Consider the following 14,825-nt stretch of genomic DNA (forward strand, 5'->3'; position numbering starts at 1 on the left):
TGCTTGTGTTCCTGCGGTGGGGCTGAGTTTTGCTGCCTCCCCCAGGACTGTCTGCTGCCTACTCAGGCCTTGTTTGAATGCAGGGAGTAGCCTGGGCTTGTGAGCAGAGCCAGCTCATCCTTTGTTGAGTGACTGGACTAGGACTGTGAATTTGGGGTCCTTGGAGTGCCCTCCCTGCCCAGTGTGTGGAGGTGATGTGCCATGGGGGACACAGTGCTGCTCTTGGCTGGGCACTGACTTTTCCCCATTGCTCCTTTCTCAAGCAGCTGAGCAAAAGCTGCTGGAATTCCGGGGTGTTGGGGGAAGCCCCTTGATGCCAGCCCCTCTGGGGAGAGGCAGGAGCTGTCCCTGAGAGCACACACTGCTGGGGGATGCTCCAGGCAGAACATCCCTGCCCTGGGCTCTTGCCTTGCCCAGCCTGGCAGGGCTGGGCTGAGCTGCCCTCGAGAGCAGGGCCCCGTGCCAGGTTTGCATTCGCAGCACTTCCAGCCTGGCCCTGTTCGCAGCTCCACAGGCAGAGCTCTGCTGCTGCTACTGGGTTTGGGGCTGGGTGCTGGAGTGTCCCTTTAAACACTGCCTCGGGCAGGGTCATCTGCCAGGGATTATCTGCTGGGGAGAGGATTGGCATTAAAGGCAATGTCTCCTCCCTTCCCCCCTGTCCTGCGGTATCCCCGGGCCTGGGGGGGTGTGCAAACCAAGTTCACTTTCTCCTGGGCGAGCAGAGAGGGCTCTGGGTTTGGAGGGGCGAGGGGAGGAGGCAGATGATGGCGCTGGGCCTCCTCTTCCTCACCGTGCTGGCCACGCTCGCCTCCTGCCAGGACCCAGAAGGTAACGGGGGGCTTGGGGGATGGATGAGGGGTTTATGGGGTGCCCCAGTGCTGGCACCAGTCCTGCCCAGTAAGGAGCAAGACCAGGGCTCGGCACAGGGGATGTGGGAGCCGAGTCTGAGCGGCTGCGCTCCTCCCCACAGCAGGGGTTGGGCTGGGGAGGGCTGGGATGGGCTTTTGTGGGCTCCAGCACCTCCCTGTGGGGCTCTGGGGCTGCACAAGGGCTGGCAATGGTGTCCTTGCCCCCGGTGACCCCAGGAGACCTGGACACGTACTGGTCTGGCACGGCTCCCATCTGCCTGGGGGGCTGCAAGGGGAGGCACAAGGAGCTGAAGAGGAGCCAGTGTGGGAACGGCAGCTGCTGCTGGCTGGGCTACAAGTCCTTCTGCAGAGGTAAACGCGGGGGAAGGCCGGGGGATCCCCGGGGACGCTGCAGGGCTTTGTGCCGCACAAAGCGTGAGCGCCTCCCGCAGCCCGGGCCGCGCGGGGACACAGCCTGGGCACGCGCTGCCCTGTCTGGTGACCCCTGGGGCTGTCCCCGCGGCCAGCAGCCTGCCAGCCCCGGCTGCATCCCTGTCCGCAGTGAACTGCGGGCGGCCCGAGGCGGATTTTAACTCGGTGGTGCACGGGAACGATTGGTGGGTGGGCTCCGTGGTGCGCTACAGCTGCCGGCCCGGCTTCGTGCTGCTGGGGGACCCCGCCAGCGCCTGCCAGTCCGACGGCCGATGGAGCCCCAAGCCCTCCTGCCTCCGTGAGTAGCCCGGGCGGTGCAGACACGTCCCCAAGCCCTCATTGCCGCGGAGGGCTCCAGGTGAGCCCCCCGTGATGGGCTCTGCCCCCGCAGGGATCTGCCTGCGGGGCCGCATCGAGATCAGCGAGCGGGACCTCACGGGCAGGTGCTCCTCGTCCTGCGGCAGCCCGGCGCACCTGGGAGCCTCCCCCAGCCGCGGCTGCATCAAGATCTCGGGCTGTGTCACCAAGCTGTCGGGCTGGCCCCGCTGGTTCCAGCGCTGCGACATCTGCGAGTGCGACTGCCACGTGCCCTGCGGTGAGCCTGGGGTGGCACTGCGGGGCACTGCCCTGAGGGGAAGGCTGGCACGGCGAGATGGGAGCTGCAAACAGGTAAAAATCCTCTGTCTGCTCTCCGCAGGTTCCTCCAGGTAGGGCTGGGCCACTCGGGGCTGTGGCCGCTGGCCCCGTGCTGAGCGAGGCTTCCGCCCTGGCTCCTGCTTCCCTTCACCCGTGTCTCCATGGCTGTGCTCCTTCCAAAAGCTCTGTCTGTCCCGAGGCTGCCATCTGAGATGTTCTGCACTTGCAGGGTGGCTCACCCCAGACTCTCCAGGGCCAGGGGATGCTCTGGGAGCAGCAGGTGCTGGGATCTGGGAGTGTTTCCTGGGGACAGGGGTGTCATCATCCATTCCCCTGGCTGCTTCCCAGAGGAGGCTCAGAGCCCCTGTTAGGGGGGAGGCAGCACCTGTGCCTGTGCCTGGTGCAAAATACCTGTCCTTCAGTGCTGCAGGTTGTTTCTCCCTGTCAGGGAACTCCAGGCCCTGAGCTGGGAGGTTGAGCTGCCCCCTGAGCTCGCTGGGGCCAGCAGGAGTGTGGCATCTGCCTCCTGTCCCCATGGCAGGGACAGAGCAGCCTGGCCAGGGCTGCAGCACCCCCTGCTGAGGAATCAAACTGCCCTGCAGCCTTCCTGGGAGAGCAGAGTGGGCAAAGGTCTCATCTGCCAGCTGGAAAATCTTTCCTACAGGCTGCTCCATGCGCTGGCTGCTGGTCCTGCTCCTTCCAGGGCTCTGTGGTCCTGCCCTGGGAGTCCCTTCCTGCCGGGGCTTCTCCTCCCAGCAGCTTGGGGCTACAAAGGGGGAGATGTGGCTCCAGCCAGGGACAGCTTCGTGCCCCTTGAGGACATCTCTGGCTCCTTAGGAAGCAGCCATGGCAGCAGTTTTATTCCCCCAGGGCAGGAGGGGATGTTCTGGAGACCAAGTGATGGCACTACTGAGGGTGCTGGAGGATCAGCCACGGGTCATTAAAAATATATTTGCAGGGAATCCCACAGGTTTTCCTGTCATGCAAAGAGGTTCTGCTGCCTGCTCTGTCCCTGCAGCCCTGAACACAGATGACAGAACCAGGACAGGCTCCCTCTGCCATGCCCTGAGTGGGGACACAGCTAGGGACAAGGCCACTTTAGGAAGGTCCCAGCTGGGGATTAGAGGGATGTGAATGTCCCCATGGGCTCCATCCCCATTTCCTCCCACCTTGAAATGACTCCCAGCAGCTGCTGGGTGCTTCATGGCCGCCAGCTTGGGCCCAGCTGAGCAGAAAGGGGGTTAGGGGTTTAGGGGTTTAGGGGTTTCGTTCCCAGGCCATTCCCTGCAGGGAGGAAAGGCTGTGGCACTGCCCAGAGCAGGCCTGGCCTGGCACCTGCACACAGGGAGTGCTCCAGGGCTGGGAGGCAGAGAGAACTGGGCGAGTCCCACATGCCTTTTGCTCCAGGACAAGATGACTTAAGACCTCCATAGGAACTTGGCTCCATGGATAACTCCCCGTGCCCTCCCCTGGTCTCCTCTGCCTGGATCCTGCCCTGAGCTCTGTCCCAGCCCTAAGCTGGCAGGGGGTGGGGAAAGCTCTCCTTGGCTCAACAGATGGTTTTTTAATTAATACTCTTGCTGGTGCCACTCATTTCCATATGTCTCTGGTGTTTAAGTGCTGTGGTGGGTGAGAGGTGTGAGTAACAGCGAGGAGGGAGCCAGGCGTGGTGCTGGGGAGGTGCAGGGGGATCCTGCAGGATGAGCTGCACCAGGGAGGGTGTGCTGGGGGTAAAACGCTGGAGGGACACCCCCCTGCCACCACCCTCTGTGACCAGCTGCCACCCCGCTGGCTGTCCCAAGCCATGGCAGCCCTGGCTGCCCACCGTGCCCGTGCTGGGGGGTCTGCCCAGGGGTCTGTGCAGGGCTGAGCAGGGCAGGAGCAGCTTTAGGGTGTGTTGGGCTCCCTCAGGGGGGTTTGGGCTGAGGGGGCAGTGCGGGGGCTGTGCCCAAGATGGGGGCGGGAGCCGGCCCTGAGGTGCAGGGGGGTGCGGAGGGGGGCTGGCAAACCCCGGGCGTGTGCTCAGGGATGCTCAGGGCCTGCTGGCAGGCGGCGAGAGGAAATAGGGCCGGTCCCTTTAAGAGGATTTTTCGCTGCCTGGCAGCGCTGCCCGCCCGGGCAGCCCATCCATCCATCCTGCCGCCCATCCTGCTCCCCGCCCGGCAGCACTGACGGAGAGGGGCGCCCCCGAGCAGCCCGGCCCGGGGGGGCTGCTGGCCACTGCGGAGCTACCGCTAGCCACTGCGGGGCTTCTGCTAGCCACTGCGGGGCCGGGGCCGGAGCGCCCCCCGCCCGCCCTGCCCACCCAGCCCCGCCGGGGGATGGGGAGGAGACCCGGGCCGGGCACCCGCGGGGGCAGCGCCCAGCCCGGCTCCCGCCGCTGAGCACCGCAGCCGCGCCGAATCGAGCCGAACCGAGCCGCCCCCCGCCCGGCCGGGCCCCCCGGGCATCGCCCCTTTGTCTGCGGAGGAGGCGAGGCGGGGGCGCTGCGGGAGCGGAGCCGCCGCCCCGCACCCTGCCAGGTGAGCCTGCGGGAGAGCCGGGAGCCTCCCCGAGGCCGGCGGTGGGGGGAGCTGGGGATGGAGGGGGCCGGCGGGGAGCGGGGATGAAGGAAGAGCATCCTCGGGCAAAGCCTTCCCGTCCCCACCCCGCGCCTCGGGGCTGGGCTAAGCCGCGGAGAGCCGCTTGCGGGATTTAGAGCTCCGCGAACGCCCAGCCGGAGGAGTCAAGGTGAGCCCGAGGGCGCTTCGAGCCCGCTGCCCCCCACCAGCACCCCCGAACCCCCCGTTCCTGCACCCTGCGGATGTTGGGAGGGGACCCGCGGGCTGGGAACCCCCACCCCTCCTTCCCCGGGGCTGGGCTGGATTCCTTCCAGCCCTGAGCGGGGTCTGCCTGCAGCAGGGCTGGGCTGGGCTGGGCTGGGGGGATCTCCCGCAGCTGCCGGCGCCCCTCGCAGGGGCCGCGCGTGTGCGCTGCAGCCGCAGCGAGCCGCTGCCCGCAGCCCCGCTGAATGTAGGTTAGCGAGGCGGTGGGACCCCGGGCTGGGAGGCGAGATGGGTGCAGGGCACAGCCCGCTCCGGCACAGCCCGAGCTCCTTTTCCGGCTGCCGGGGGGATCCCCGACCCCCTGGCAGCCTCGGAGAGCCGCGCTCCCCACCCCGCTCGCTCAGCATCCCCCAGCACCGCAGAGCCCCCGAGCCGAGCGGAGAGCCGCGGGGCTCGGCCGTGCTGCAGCCGGCTGTGGAGCACTGCGGGCCGGGGAGGGCTGGGGCAGGTGTACCAGCGTCACGGCCCCAGCTCGGTGCTGGCCTGGCCTCTGAGGCTGTGCTGGAAGAGCCCGGAAGGTGAAATGACGAGCCGAGCAAGGCAGAGATGGAATGGCACCAGCAGGGCCCCCTCCCTGTTCTGTTAAGGCTCCCCCAGCAAGCCCAGGGGGACCCCAGGCACTGTCTGAGGGTCTGATGCACCCGGGACTGCTCTGCCCCAGGAGCACGGCGTGCTTTGTCCAGGAAACCAGCTGGAATCATCTGCTTGTTCAGGATTTCATACCTGTGTTCCCCAAGGCCAGGGCAAGGCTGGTTCCTGGTGAGTCCTTGGGGACATCCAGGCACAGGGCAGGACATCAGCTCTCGCACCTCCCATCCTGCACCCACCGGGACAGATGGGACCGGGGCAGGGCCCCCCGGGGCTGGGGGAGCTGAGCAGCTCCAGCAGCAGAGCCGGACCGAGCTGCAGGAGGTGCATGAATTATTGACCGTGGAGCTGAACAAAATCCTGCTGCTCCTCGCCCTGAGCCCCTCGGCGCAGGCTCGGCCGGCTCCATCCTCGCAGCCAGATGTGGGTGCTGGCCCCAGCTGGGCGGAGGGGACAGCCAGGCCCGGAGCCAGCAGGAGCAGCAGGGACAGGACTCGCTGTGGGCTGGTCCCTGCAGTGCCTGGGAGAGGGAGCCCGCTGCGAGCCCGTCCCCGTGCGCTCCCCACAGAGCGGCAGGATGGCGGAGAAGGGCATGGATCCCGCCTGCGTCTCCATCGCCCTGGAGGACACGGTGTGCCACGCCGGCCCTCCCGACGCCCCGCTGCTCACCACCCACTTGAAGAAGGTGGAGAACCACATCACAGAGGCCCAGAGGTTTTCCCACCTCCCGAAGCGCTCGGCTGTCAACATCGAGTTCATCGACCTGTCCTACTCCGTGCGGGAGGGATCCTGGTGGAGGAAGAGAGGTAGGAGCTGGCGGGTGGGGAAGGGCAGGGAGGGGAGGGCTCTCCCACCCCGTTCCCGTTCTGCATGCCATGACCTCACCCTGCTCTGTCCGAGTGCCAGGGGCTCTTTGTGCCCGGCTGTTTGCTCTGGGTGCCCGTGGGAGGAGGAGGAGGAGGCAAGGCTCGTGTCCCGCAGCAGCTGCTGCCTGCCTGTGCTGGGCAATGCCAGGGGAAGGCAGAGCACATTCCAGGGAAACCTCTGGCCTGGGCAAACACCCTGGGCCAGCCGGGAGGGGTGGGATGGGATGGAATGGGGTGGGATGGGGTGGGTTACCCCAGCGCTGCTGTTCGGGGTATGATGGATGGGATGAGTTACCCCAGCACTGCTTTTTGGGGTGTGATGGCTGTGTGGGATGCAGCAGGACACGCAGGGGTGGCTCAGCTCCGAGCCTGGCAAGGAGAAGGTGTGGTGTGTGGGGGATTTCCTCTCCCTGTGCAGCTCAGGCCGTGGCTCCCTTCCCCGTGTGTGACTCTGGCCGAGAGCTCAGGGAGGGGAGAGGGGAGGCAGATGGCGGCTGGTGGGTGGTAGTCTGCTTTAATTAGCGCTCTCAGTTAATGGGATGCCAATCAGGCAGCCCGATAAGATGGAGGGTGAGCTGGATCTGTAGAAGCTGAAGGCAGGCGGGGACGAGCGGGGACCGGGGTCACAGGGCTCGGTGAGGGGCTCTGCCAGGCAGGAGTGCCCGATGGGGCTCTGCCCAGTCCCCAGGCTGTGCACCCCGGGAAACCGAGGCGCTGAAACACCCTGGGAGCAGCCCTGACATCTGCCGGGATGATGTCTCCCTGTTTACCCGGGATGCTGAGGAAGCATCCCAGAAGGATCCATGGCACAGCCGCGGGCTCGCCAGGGCAGATTGTGCTGTAGCACCCAGGAGGGAACCGGCTGCTTGCCAGCGGGCCAGTGCCCTGCAGGAAGGGAGGGAGGGGGGAAGGCTGGGGCAGCTGGGCCAGGTGCGAGCAAGCCCAGGGGTCGCGGGGTGCCTGGGATGGCGGTGCGAGGGGGGCTTTTCTCCCCCCGTTCAGGCAGGGCTGGCGGGGGTCGCGGTGGCTTTGGCCACAGCCCCCAGCCCCGGCTGGCCCGCCGTGCTGAGCAGGAGGTTACTGGCAGTCAATGAACGTGAGTAACCGCTGCGCAAGCTGCAGTGGCGCCGACGTGAGCAGCATGCGCGGTGCGGAGCCGTGCGCGCTGCCGGGGGGGGCTGCTGGCCCTGCTCGCCCCTGGCCACCCTGCGCAGCCCCCCGCCCTCCCCTGGCCGCCCCTCTGCCCGCGGGACCCCCTCCTGCTGCGGGGTCCTGACCCCGAGGGGCGCGGAGGAGGAACGGGAGGCTGGATCACCTTCCCTGGGGATGGACAAGCCACAGGGCTCCCCAGGGAGGTGGGACTGTCAGCGCTCTGTCCCTGGGCTTGCCCCAGCTTGGGTTTGTTGCCCTTGCCCCACAGCGGCGGTCCCCGTGGGGCACAGAGGGGACGCAGTTCCATCAGAGGGATGCTCAGGCTCGGTCCATGGGGTTATCACCCCCAAAACCAATTCCTGTCCAGCCAGGGCTCCATTTCAGGGCAGCTCCTGAGAGCCTGAGGCTGTGCTTGTTCCTTACTCCCGACACATCATGTTCCTTCTGCCAGAAAATGCTAATCAGCCGCGTTTAAAGCAGAGATAATTCCAGGTCTGATTAGCAGCGGCTGCTGCCGGGTGCCACAGCGTGAATGCCAATGAAGGCAACGGCCGGATCGGGAATTCTGCCTGCCCCCTGCTGCCCTGCTCCGCGCTGGCCCTCCCCGCTGGCCTTAGGGATCAGCATCTCAAGACATGCCCAGGAGCGGTGTCACAGCCTGGTAATCTCCCTTAGCAGCTCTGTGACCTGACCCGGGGATTTCCCTGCTCTTTGCTGTGATCCAGGTCAGGAGCTTCTTCAGCGCTGGGAATCAGTGGGATCAGCCAAGGACCAGGGGCAGGGATCGTGCTGGAGGTGGCAGCTGCTGTGGCCATAGCCCTGGGGGTGCTGATGGAGCACACCTAGCCCTTGGCATGGCACACGGAGGTCCTGAGGTGCCCCAGGAGCTGGGGTGGCGTGGCAGTGCCTGCAGCACCCCTGCCCTGGGAAGCCAAACCCCTGCTGCTCTCCCCCTGCAGGGTACAAGACTCTCCTCAAATGCCTGTCAGGGAAGTTCTGCCAGCGGGAGCTCATTGGCATCATGGGCCCCTCGGGAGCTGGGAAATCCACACTCATGAACATCCTGGCTGGCTACAGGTGAGCCTGGGGGGAGCCAGAGGGGCTGGGGGTGCAGGGCTGTGCTGCATCCCCCACCCCTCCTTCCTGCAGGGAGACTGGCATGAAGGGGCAGATCCTGGTGAACGGGCGGCCGCGGGACCTGCGCACCTTCCGCAAGATGTCCTGCTACATCATGCAGGATGACATGCTGCTGCCACACCTCACCGTGCTCGAGGCCATGATGGTGAGCTCTGGGGGCATCCCCTGGGCTGTCTCCTTGTGGGCACTGAGCCCACGCTGGCATCAGGCATTTCCAAGGGCTCTGGGATGTGGGGACAGAATCCTGCTGTTCGTGTGCTCCCTTTATGCTGAGCAGACAGGGCTGGAGCTGTGGTGCAGACAGTTCTGTTCCCTACATCTGCCAGTCCTGTCTCCATGGCCATCCTCTCCCTGCAGGTCTCTGCTAACCTGAAGCTGAGCGAGAAGCAGGAGGTGAAGAAGGAGCTGGTAAGAGCTGGGGAGGGTGGGCCCAGACCCCCTCAGCTCTCCCCAAGATGGGGACAAGGGGAGCAGGGGATGGCAAGGGTGAAAAGAATGGGATGAAAGTCCGTGGAAACCCTTGGCTGTGTGACAGGTGAACGAGATCCTGACGGCCCTGGGGCTGCTGGAGTGCTCCTACACACGCACCAGCTCCCTGTCGGGGGGGCAGCGCAAGCGCCTGGCCATCGCCCTGGAGCTGGTCAACAACCCGCCCGTCATGTTCTTCGATGAGCCCACCAGGTGAGCCCAGAGGGGCTCCCAGCCCTGCCTGCCCAGCTGGGCTGCCCCTGCTGGCATGGCCAGTGCCCTCTGGTGCCCACCTGAGCGTGGGGTGGGACCATGCCCCTGGCGCTGATGCTCTTCTGCGTGGATCTGAGGGGAGGGTGCCCACAAGGAGAGGCACCTTTAGGATGTTCTTGTCCCCCTCTCAACTCTCCCCTTCTCTCTCTGCTGTCTCTCTCTCCTCCACCCCCTCCTGCGTGGCCACAGCGGGCTGGACAGTGCCTCCTGCTTCCAGGTGGTGTCCCTGATGCGCTCCCTGGCTCAGGGTGGGCGCACCATCATCTGCACCATCCACCAGCCCAGCGCCAAGCTCTTCGAGATGTTCGACAAGGTTTGGCCTGGGACGGGGTCCCTCTGGCCCCAAGAGCCAGGAGAGAGGCCATGGGAGGGGTGGGCTGCAGGCATTTGTCCTGGGGCTTGTGTGGCTGGGGTCTGTGTCACCCTGGGCCGGGGAGGTGGGCAGAGCGGGTGACAGTGCCCTGGCTGCCCTGCACCTGCCACACCCTGGATTCCTCTTGCAGCTCTACATCCTGAGCCAGGGCCAGTGCATCTTCAAGGGCGTCGTGACCAACCTCATCCCCTACCTGAAGGGCCTTGGCCTCCACTGCCCCACATACCACAACCCCGCTGACTTCAGTGAGTGCCCCCACCCCGGCAGAGGGTGGCGAGCCCCAGACCCAGTGCCCAAGCCCTGGGGGCTGCCTGTGCCCTTCCTGCCAGGGGCTGGTTGGCTCAGCACCTCTCAGGGGTCCTGTCCTCCTCCACAGTCATCGAGGTGGCCTCAGGGGAGTACGGGGACCTCAACCCCGTCCTGTTCCGCGCTGTCCAGAATGGGATGTGCACCATGGCTGAGAAGAAGAGCAGCCCTGACAAGGCAGACTCATCGTGCCCAACGTGTGGGACGGTGAGTGGGGCTCAGAGGAGCCTCCTGGGCCAGCAGGGGCCCCTTGGTGTGAAGCTGACCCACGTCCCTGTGCTCTTGCAGGATGTGGATCACATTGAGAGCCACACATTTGCCACCAGCACCTCGACTCAGTTCTGCATCCTCTTCAAAAGAACCTTCATCTGCATCCTGAGGGACACGGTGAGGCCGGGCCAGGGCTCGGGGTTGGGCTCTTTGGGGGCTGGCAGCGACAAGGAGCTCTATGGGCTGTCTTCTGCTCCCTTGGGAGGTTTTTGGGGTGCAGCCCTGCCTTGCTGAGCCCCCCTGTGCCCGCAGGTGCTGACCCACCTGCGCTTCATGTCCCACATCTGCATCGGGGTGCTCATCGGGCTGCTCTACCTGCACATCGGCAACGACGCGGGCAAGGTCTTCAACAACACCGGCTTCCTCTTCTTCTCCATGCTCTTCCTCATGTTCGCTGCCCTCATGCCCACCATCCTCACCTGTAAGGAGCTCCCTGCCCCCAAATCCCCTCGCTGCTCCCAGCTGCTGGGGTGCTCCAGCTGCGTGACAGCGTGGGTGTGCTGGGCAGGGTGTGGGGAGTCAGAGGGGTCGGGCAAAAGGGGGAAAATAAGAGAGGAGAGAAAAAAATTTAAATGGTGGAAAGCCTTCTGTTTGCCTGTATTGCAGTTTTGCTCTTTATTTGGCTATAATCTGGCTATTTGACCCTTGTTTGCTCAAAGCAGAATGCTGGAGTTTTAATGCTGTATTTTTTTAATCTGAGAAAAGGTGTGTAAATCTGTAAAAAGCCCCACCCAAGCTGACTTTTCCACGTGGAAATTCCCTGTATCAGCCACTGATTTTTTTTCCCCCAAATGAAGGTTTGAGCACACTCTCACGATGCAGGTGGGGGGTTACCTGGTGCATCCCACCTACAGAGTGGGTGTGAGAGGGGCTGGAGCACCCCAGAGCAGGGAATTGCTGGCTGCTCACTCCCTGTTTCCCTGCAGTCCCCCAGGAGATGACCGTATTCCTGAGGGAGCACCTGAACTACTGGTACAGCCTCAAAGCCTATTACCTGGCAAAGACCATGGCAGACGTGCCCTTCCAGGTGAGCTCTCCATGCATTTGGCCACCACCCCGACGCTGACGTGCCACCCCTGGCACAGCCAGTCCCACACCCCGTGCCCAGTGGGGCGGGGATGGCCGTGGGGCCCAGCAGGGCTGTGTCTGTCCCCGTGCAGGTGATCTGCCCCATCGCCTACTGCAGCATCGTGTACTGGATGACGGGCCAGCCCCCCGAGGCCACGCGCTTCCTGCTCTTCTCCGCCCTGGCCACCGCCACCGCCCTGGTTGCCCAGTCCCTCGGGCTTCTCATCGGAGCTGCTTCCACCTCCCTGCAGGTCTGCAGGGGCTTTGCCTCTTCCCTGGAGAGTTGCAAGGGGCTCTGTGACAGTTTGGGGTGAAGTGCTGCCCACGGGGGGGCAGGGCCGTGACCCCTGGTGGCCTCTGCTCCCCAGGTGGCCACCTTTGTGGGACCCGTCACTGCCATCCCCGTGCTGCTCTTCTCGGGCTTCTTCGTCAGCTTCAAGACCATCCCCACCTACCTGCAGTGGAGCTCCTACGTCTCCTACGTCAGGTGGGGCCCCAGCTCTGGCCAGAGCTCCCTGTCCTGGGCTCCCCTGCGGCCCCTGGTGACCCTCGGGTGTGCTCTGCCCTAGGTATGGCTTCGAGGGGGTCATCCTCACCATCTACGCCATGGAGCGCGAGGACCTGGAGTGCCTCGAGGACTTCTGCCCTTTCCAAAAGCCCATCAAGATCCTGCAGGAGCTGGATGTGGAGGAAGCCAAGCTCTACCTGGACTTCCTCATCCTGGGCATCTTCTTCGTCATCCTGCGGCTCCTGGCTTACCTGGTGCTCAGGTACAAGGTGAAATCTGAGAGATAAAGGGGCCGTGGGGCCCCGGTGCCGTTCCCGGGCCTGGCCTGCTGTGAGAGATGTTCTGCAGATGGACACGGTGCTCCTGCAGGTCCCGGACCGTGGCGGAGGCACTGGGAGGTGCCAGCCAGGCCTGGCTCAGTCGAGAAGGGTTTTGAGACATCTCGGAACTGTTTTAACCTTTCCACACACTCTTCATTGCAAAATGTTTTGTACAGCCCTGGCATGTGCCACTCTCCCCCCAGGACTGATGAGCCCCGCAGAGTTTGGGTCCCCTCTTGTTGTCCCTGCCTGGCGCTGCCCTGGGGACAGCAGGGACAGCCCAGCCCAGGTGGTTTGTGCCCAGCACGGCTGGGAAGAGCCTGCTCTGTGCAGGGGGAGCAGCTGCTGGGGCTGGGCTGGGAGGAGAGAGCGGCAGAGTTGGAAGTGCAGCCGTGGCCCCGTTCCTAGTCCTGGCCAGCAGCGAGTGAGTCAGTGCTGAGAAGAGCCCAAAGATGCCATAGGTGGAGTTGCACAAGGCTTTAGAGCTTCCTGTCGCTGTAGCCACAGAGATTGCTGCATTCCCCTTTCCTTTCTGTGCAAACCCTCCTTCTTTTTTTTTCCTTTTCTTTATTTTTTTCCCCACAAGCCCCACTGCATCCCAGTCTTCAGCAAAGGGAGCAAACAGGCAGAGAAGGACTTGAGGCTCTGTCTCAGACTCCTGCTGGGACATCATTATCAGAGATGGGATCTTCAAACCAGGGTCTGTGGGAGCAGGACAGTGTTCTCAGACCTTAGGGAGTCTCACATTCAGTCCCTGTTGTCCCTGGGGTCTGAGACAGGAGGGTCTGAACCAATTCAACACGGAGAGAAGTGACTGGTTCCTTGCATGGAGCAAGGAGGATTTGGGTTCCCACACCCTGCCCATGCCAGGAGGCTGAAAAACAGGGCTGGGCTCAGCTGTGTCATCACTGGAAGCTCTGCTGCAGGAGGAGAGCTGGCCCTGAGCCCTTCCCCTGCAACCTCTCTCCCCCAGCTCCACTGGGGCTGTCTCAGCAGGACAGGGCGGACGAGCCTCGCTCAGCACCGACTGTGCAGGGAGGGGACACCAAGGACACCCGGCTGTCACAGTGCCAACCCCCAGGGTGACACTGTGCAGAAGGGGGTCCCAGCAGTGCCTGAACTGGAAACCAGGTGAGATCCCAGCTGGTTTGTTTGCAGTGGGTGACACGGACACTGGAAAGGCCTTTGCACTTAGTGACTGGTACCAGAAGGTCCTTTTGGTGTCTCTGGTGGCTGCTCCAAACTCGCACACCTTGCAGAGGGAAGGCAATTCAGCACCTTGCTGGCTCTCCGGAGGAACTGAGCTGAGCCCAGAGCTGGTGGGGCATCTGCACATGCTGCTGTGCTGGGAACACAGCACCCTGCTCACCTGCACAGCACAGGCTCCGTGGGTGTGCTGGCACTGCTGGCACCGGGCTGCACGTGGCACCCACAGCCATGGGAACCTGCAGGGTTTTGGCAAGCATGGACGTGGGGGAGGCAGCCCTGCCCCACCCTGGCAGGCTGGCCCTGGTTCAGGTCAGCCTGGGGATCCTGCTCCTGGCACTCTGAGCAGCCGGGGATTGCAGGGCAAATGCCAGACTCCAGCAGAATCCTGGAGACTGATCTTCGGTTTTGCTGGCTTGGGCTGGGGCTGCACAGCAGAGTCTGGCTGGCCTGACGCTGATGCTGGCACTCAGCAAAGCTGAGTTTCCCCTGCCTGGAGGGCATCGAGGAATGTTTGGCCATGGGGCTCTCCTGCATAGAGGGTCTGGAAGCAGGACCCACCCTGCTGCCCTTTCCACACTGAGCTTGGGGTTTTCCCCAGGGGCTGTTTCTGACTTTTCACCGTCCCTCACAAAATTCCACTCTGCTCCTGGATCTTCCTGCAGTGCTGTGCTCTGCAGTGGAGCTGTGCTCTGCAGTGGAGCTGTGCCAGCTGGAGGGCTGCAGTGCTGCTAACCCCAGCCACAGGGGCACAGAAGAGTGGGGCACAGTCCCTGTGCCTGCTCTGTCTCGAGGTGCACGGATGAGCAGGGAGCTGGGGGATGTGGGGCTGTCACCCTTGTCCATCTCCTTGTCCTTGGAGCTGATGGGATGCCCTGCTCCTGTCCTGCTCTTGGGCTGGGACTAGTCCGTGCTCTGCTGGGCTGAGGCTTTTCCCTGGATGGATCCCAAGATGCAGGAGGGGCAGCTTTGCACAGCTCCTGCTTCCCCCCTGGCGTTTGGGGCTCTCGTGGTGGGTCCTGTCTTCTGCACCCTGGGGGTGTTGCTGTCCCCAGCACACCTGGACAGCCCTGTGCCATCACAGCCAGGGCCACCACTGCTCCCAGGAGGACCAGGACAAGATGGACTAGTGTGTGGAGCAAAGGGGCTGCCAGCAGGCACCAATGACTGCCACTGGCCGTGTCCCCCGTGCACAGGGAAGGCTTTGTTGACCAGGCTCTGCTGCTTGCAGAGAATCCCCATGGCACAGGCAGCTCAGGGCAGCACTGCCAGGGCAGGTGGCTCCCACTGCTGGTCCCAGCCTGCCTGGGATGGGGCAGCTGGCAGCACCCTGGGATGCCCAGGAGGGCTCAGCACAGCCTGTGCCTCCTGTGCCTGTGAGCTGCAGTGTCCCAGCTCAGCAGGTGTGTGGCCACTGCGGGGCAGAGGGCCAGGACAAAGCCTGGAGCTGCAGGATGGCTGTCCCCAAGCTGGGCAAGGGCTCTGGGGAGTGGGGGTGATGGGGCAGGCCCCGGGGCAGCAGGACACAAGTGAATGTGTGGTGTGAAGG

General features: G+C 64.2%; 1 protein-coding gene across 1 annotated transcript; it reads left to right on the forward strand.

Moving 5' to 3' along the window:
* Positions 1-5,750: 5,750 nt before the first annotated feature.
* On the forward strand, positions 5,751-12,037 carry ABCG4 (ATP binding cassette subfamily G member 4; the record flags this gene model as incomplete). Its single annotated transcript, XM_084221440.1, has 14 exons — positions 5,751-6,135; positions 8,307-8,424; positions 8,497-8,629; positions 8,842-8,892; positions 9,020-9,165; positions 9,415-9,538; positions 9,729-9,843; positions 9,975-10,111; positions 10,193-10,291; positions 10,427-10,595; positions 11,101-11,201; positions 11,335-11,493; positions 11,611-11,729; positions 11,812-12,037. The coding sequence occupies 14 exons, from the start codon at positions 5,751-5,753 to the stop codon at positions 12,035-12,037; spliced, it is 2,082 nt and encodes a 693-aa protein (XP_084077566.1).
* Positions 12,038-14,825: the final 2,788 nt, after the last annotated feature.

This window comes from Fringilla coelebs, assembly GCF_963513975.1.
Source record: "Fringilla coelebs genome assembly, chromosome: 25".
NCBI classification, from domain to species: Eukaryota; Metazoa; Chordata; class Aves; order Passeriformes; family Fringillidae; genus Fringilla; species Fringilla coelebs.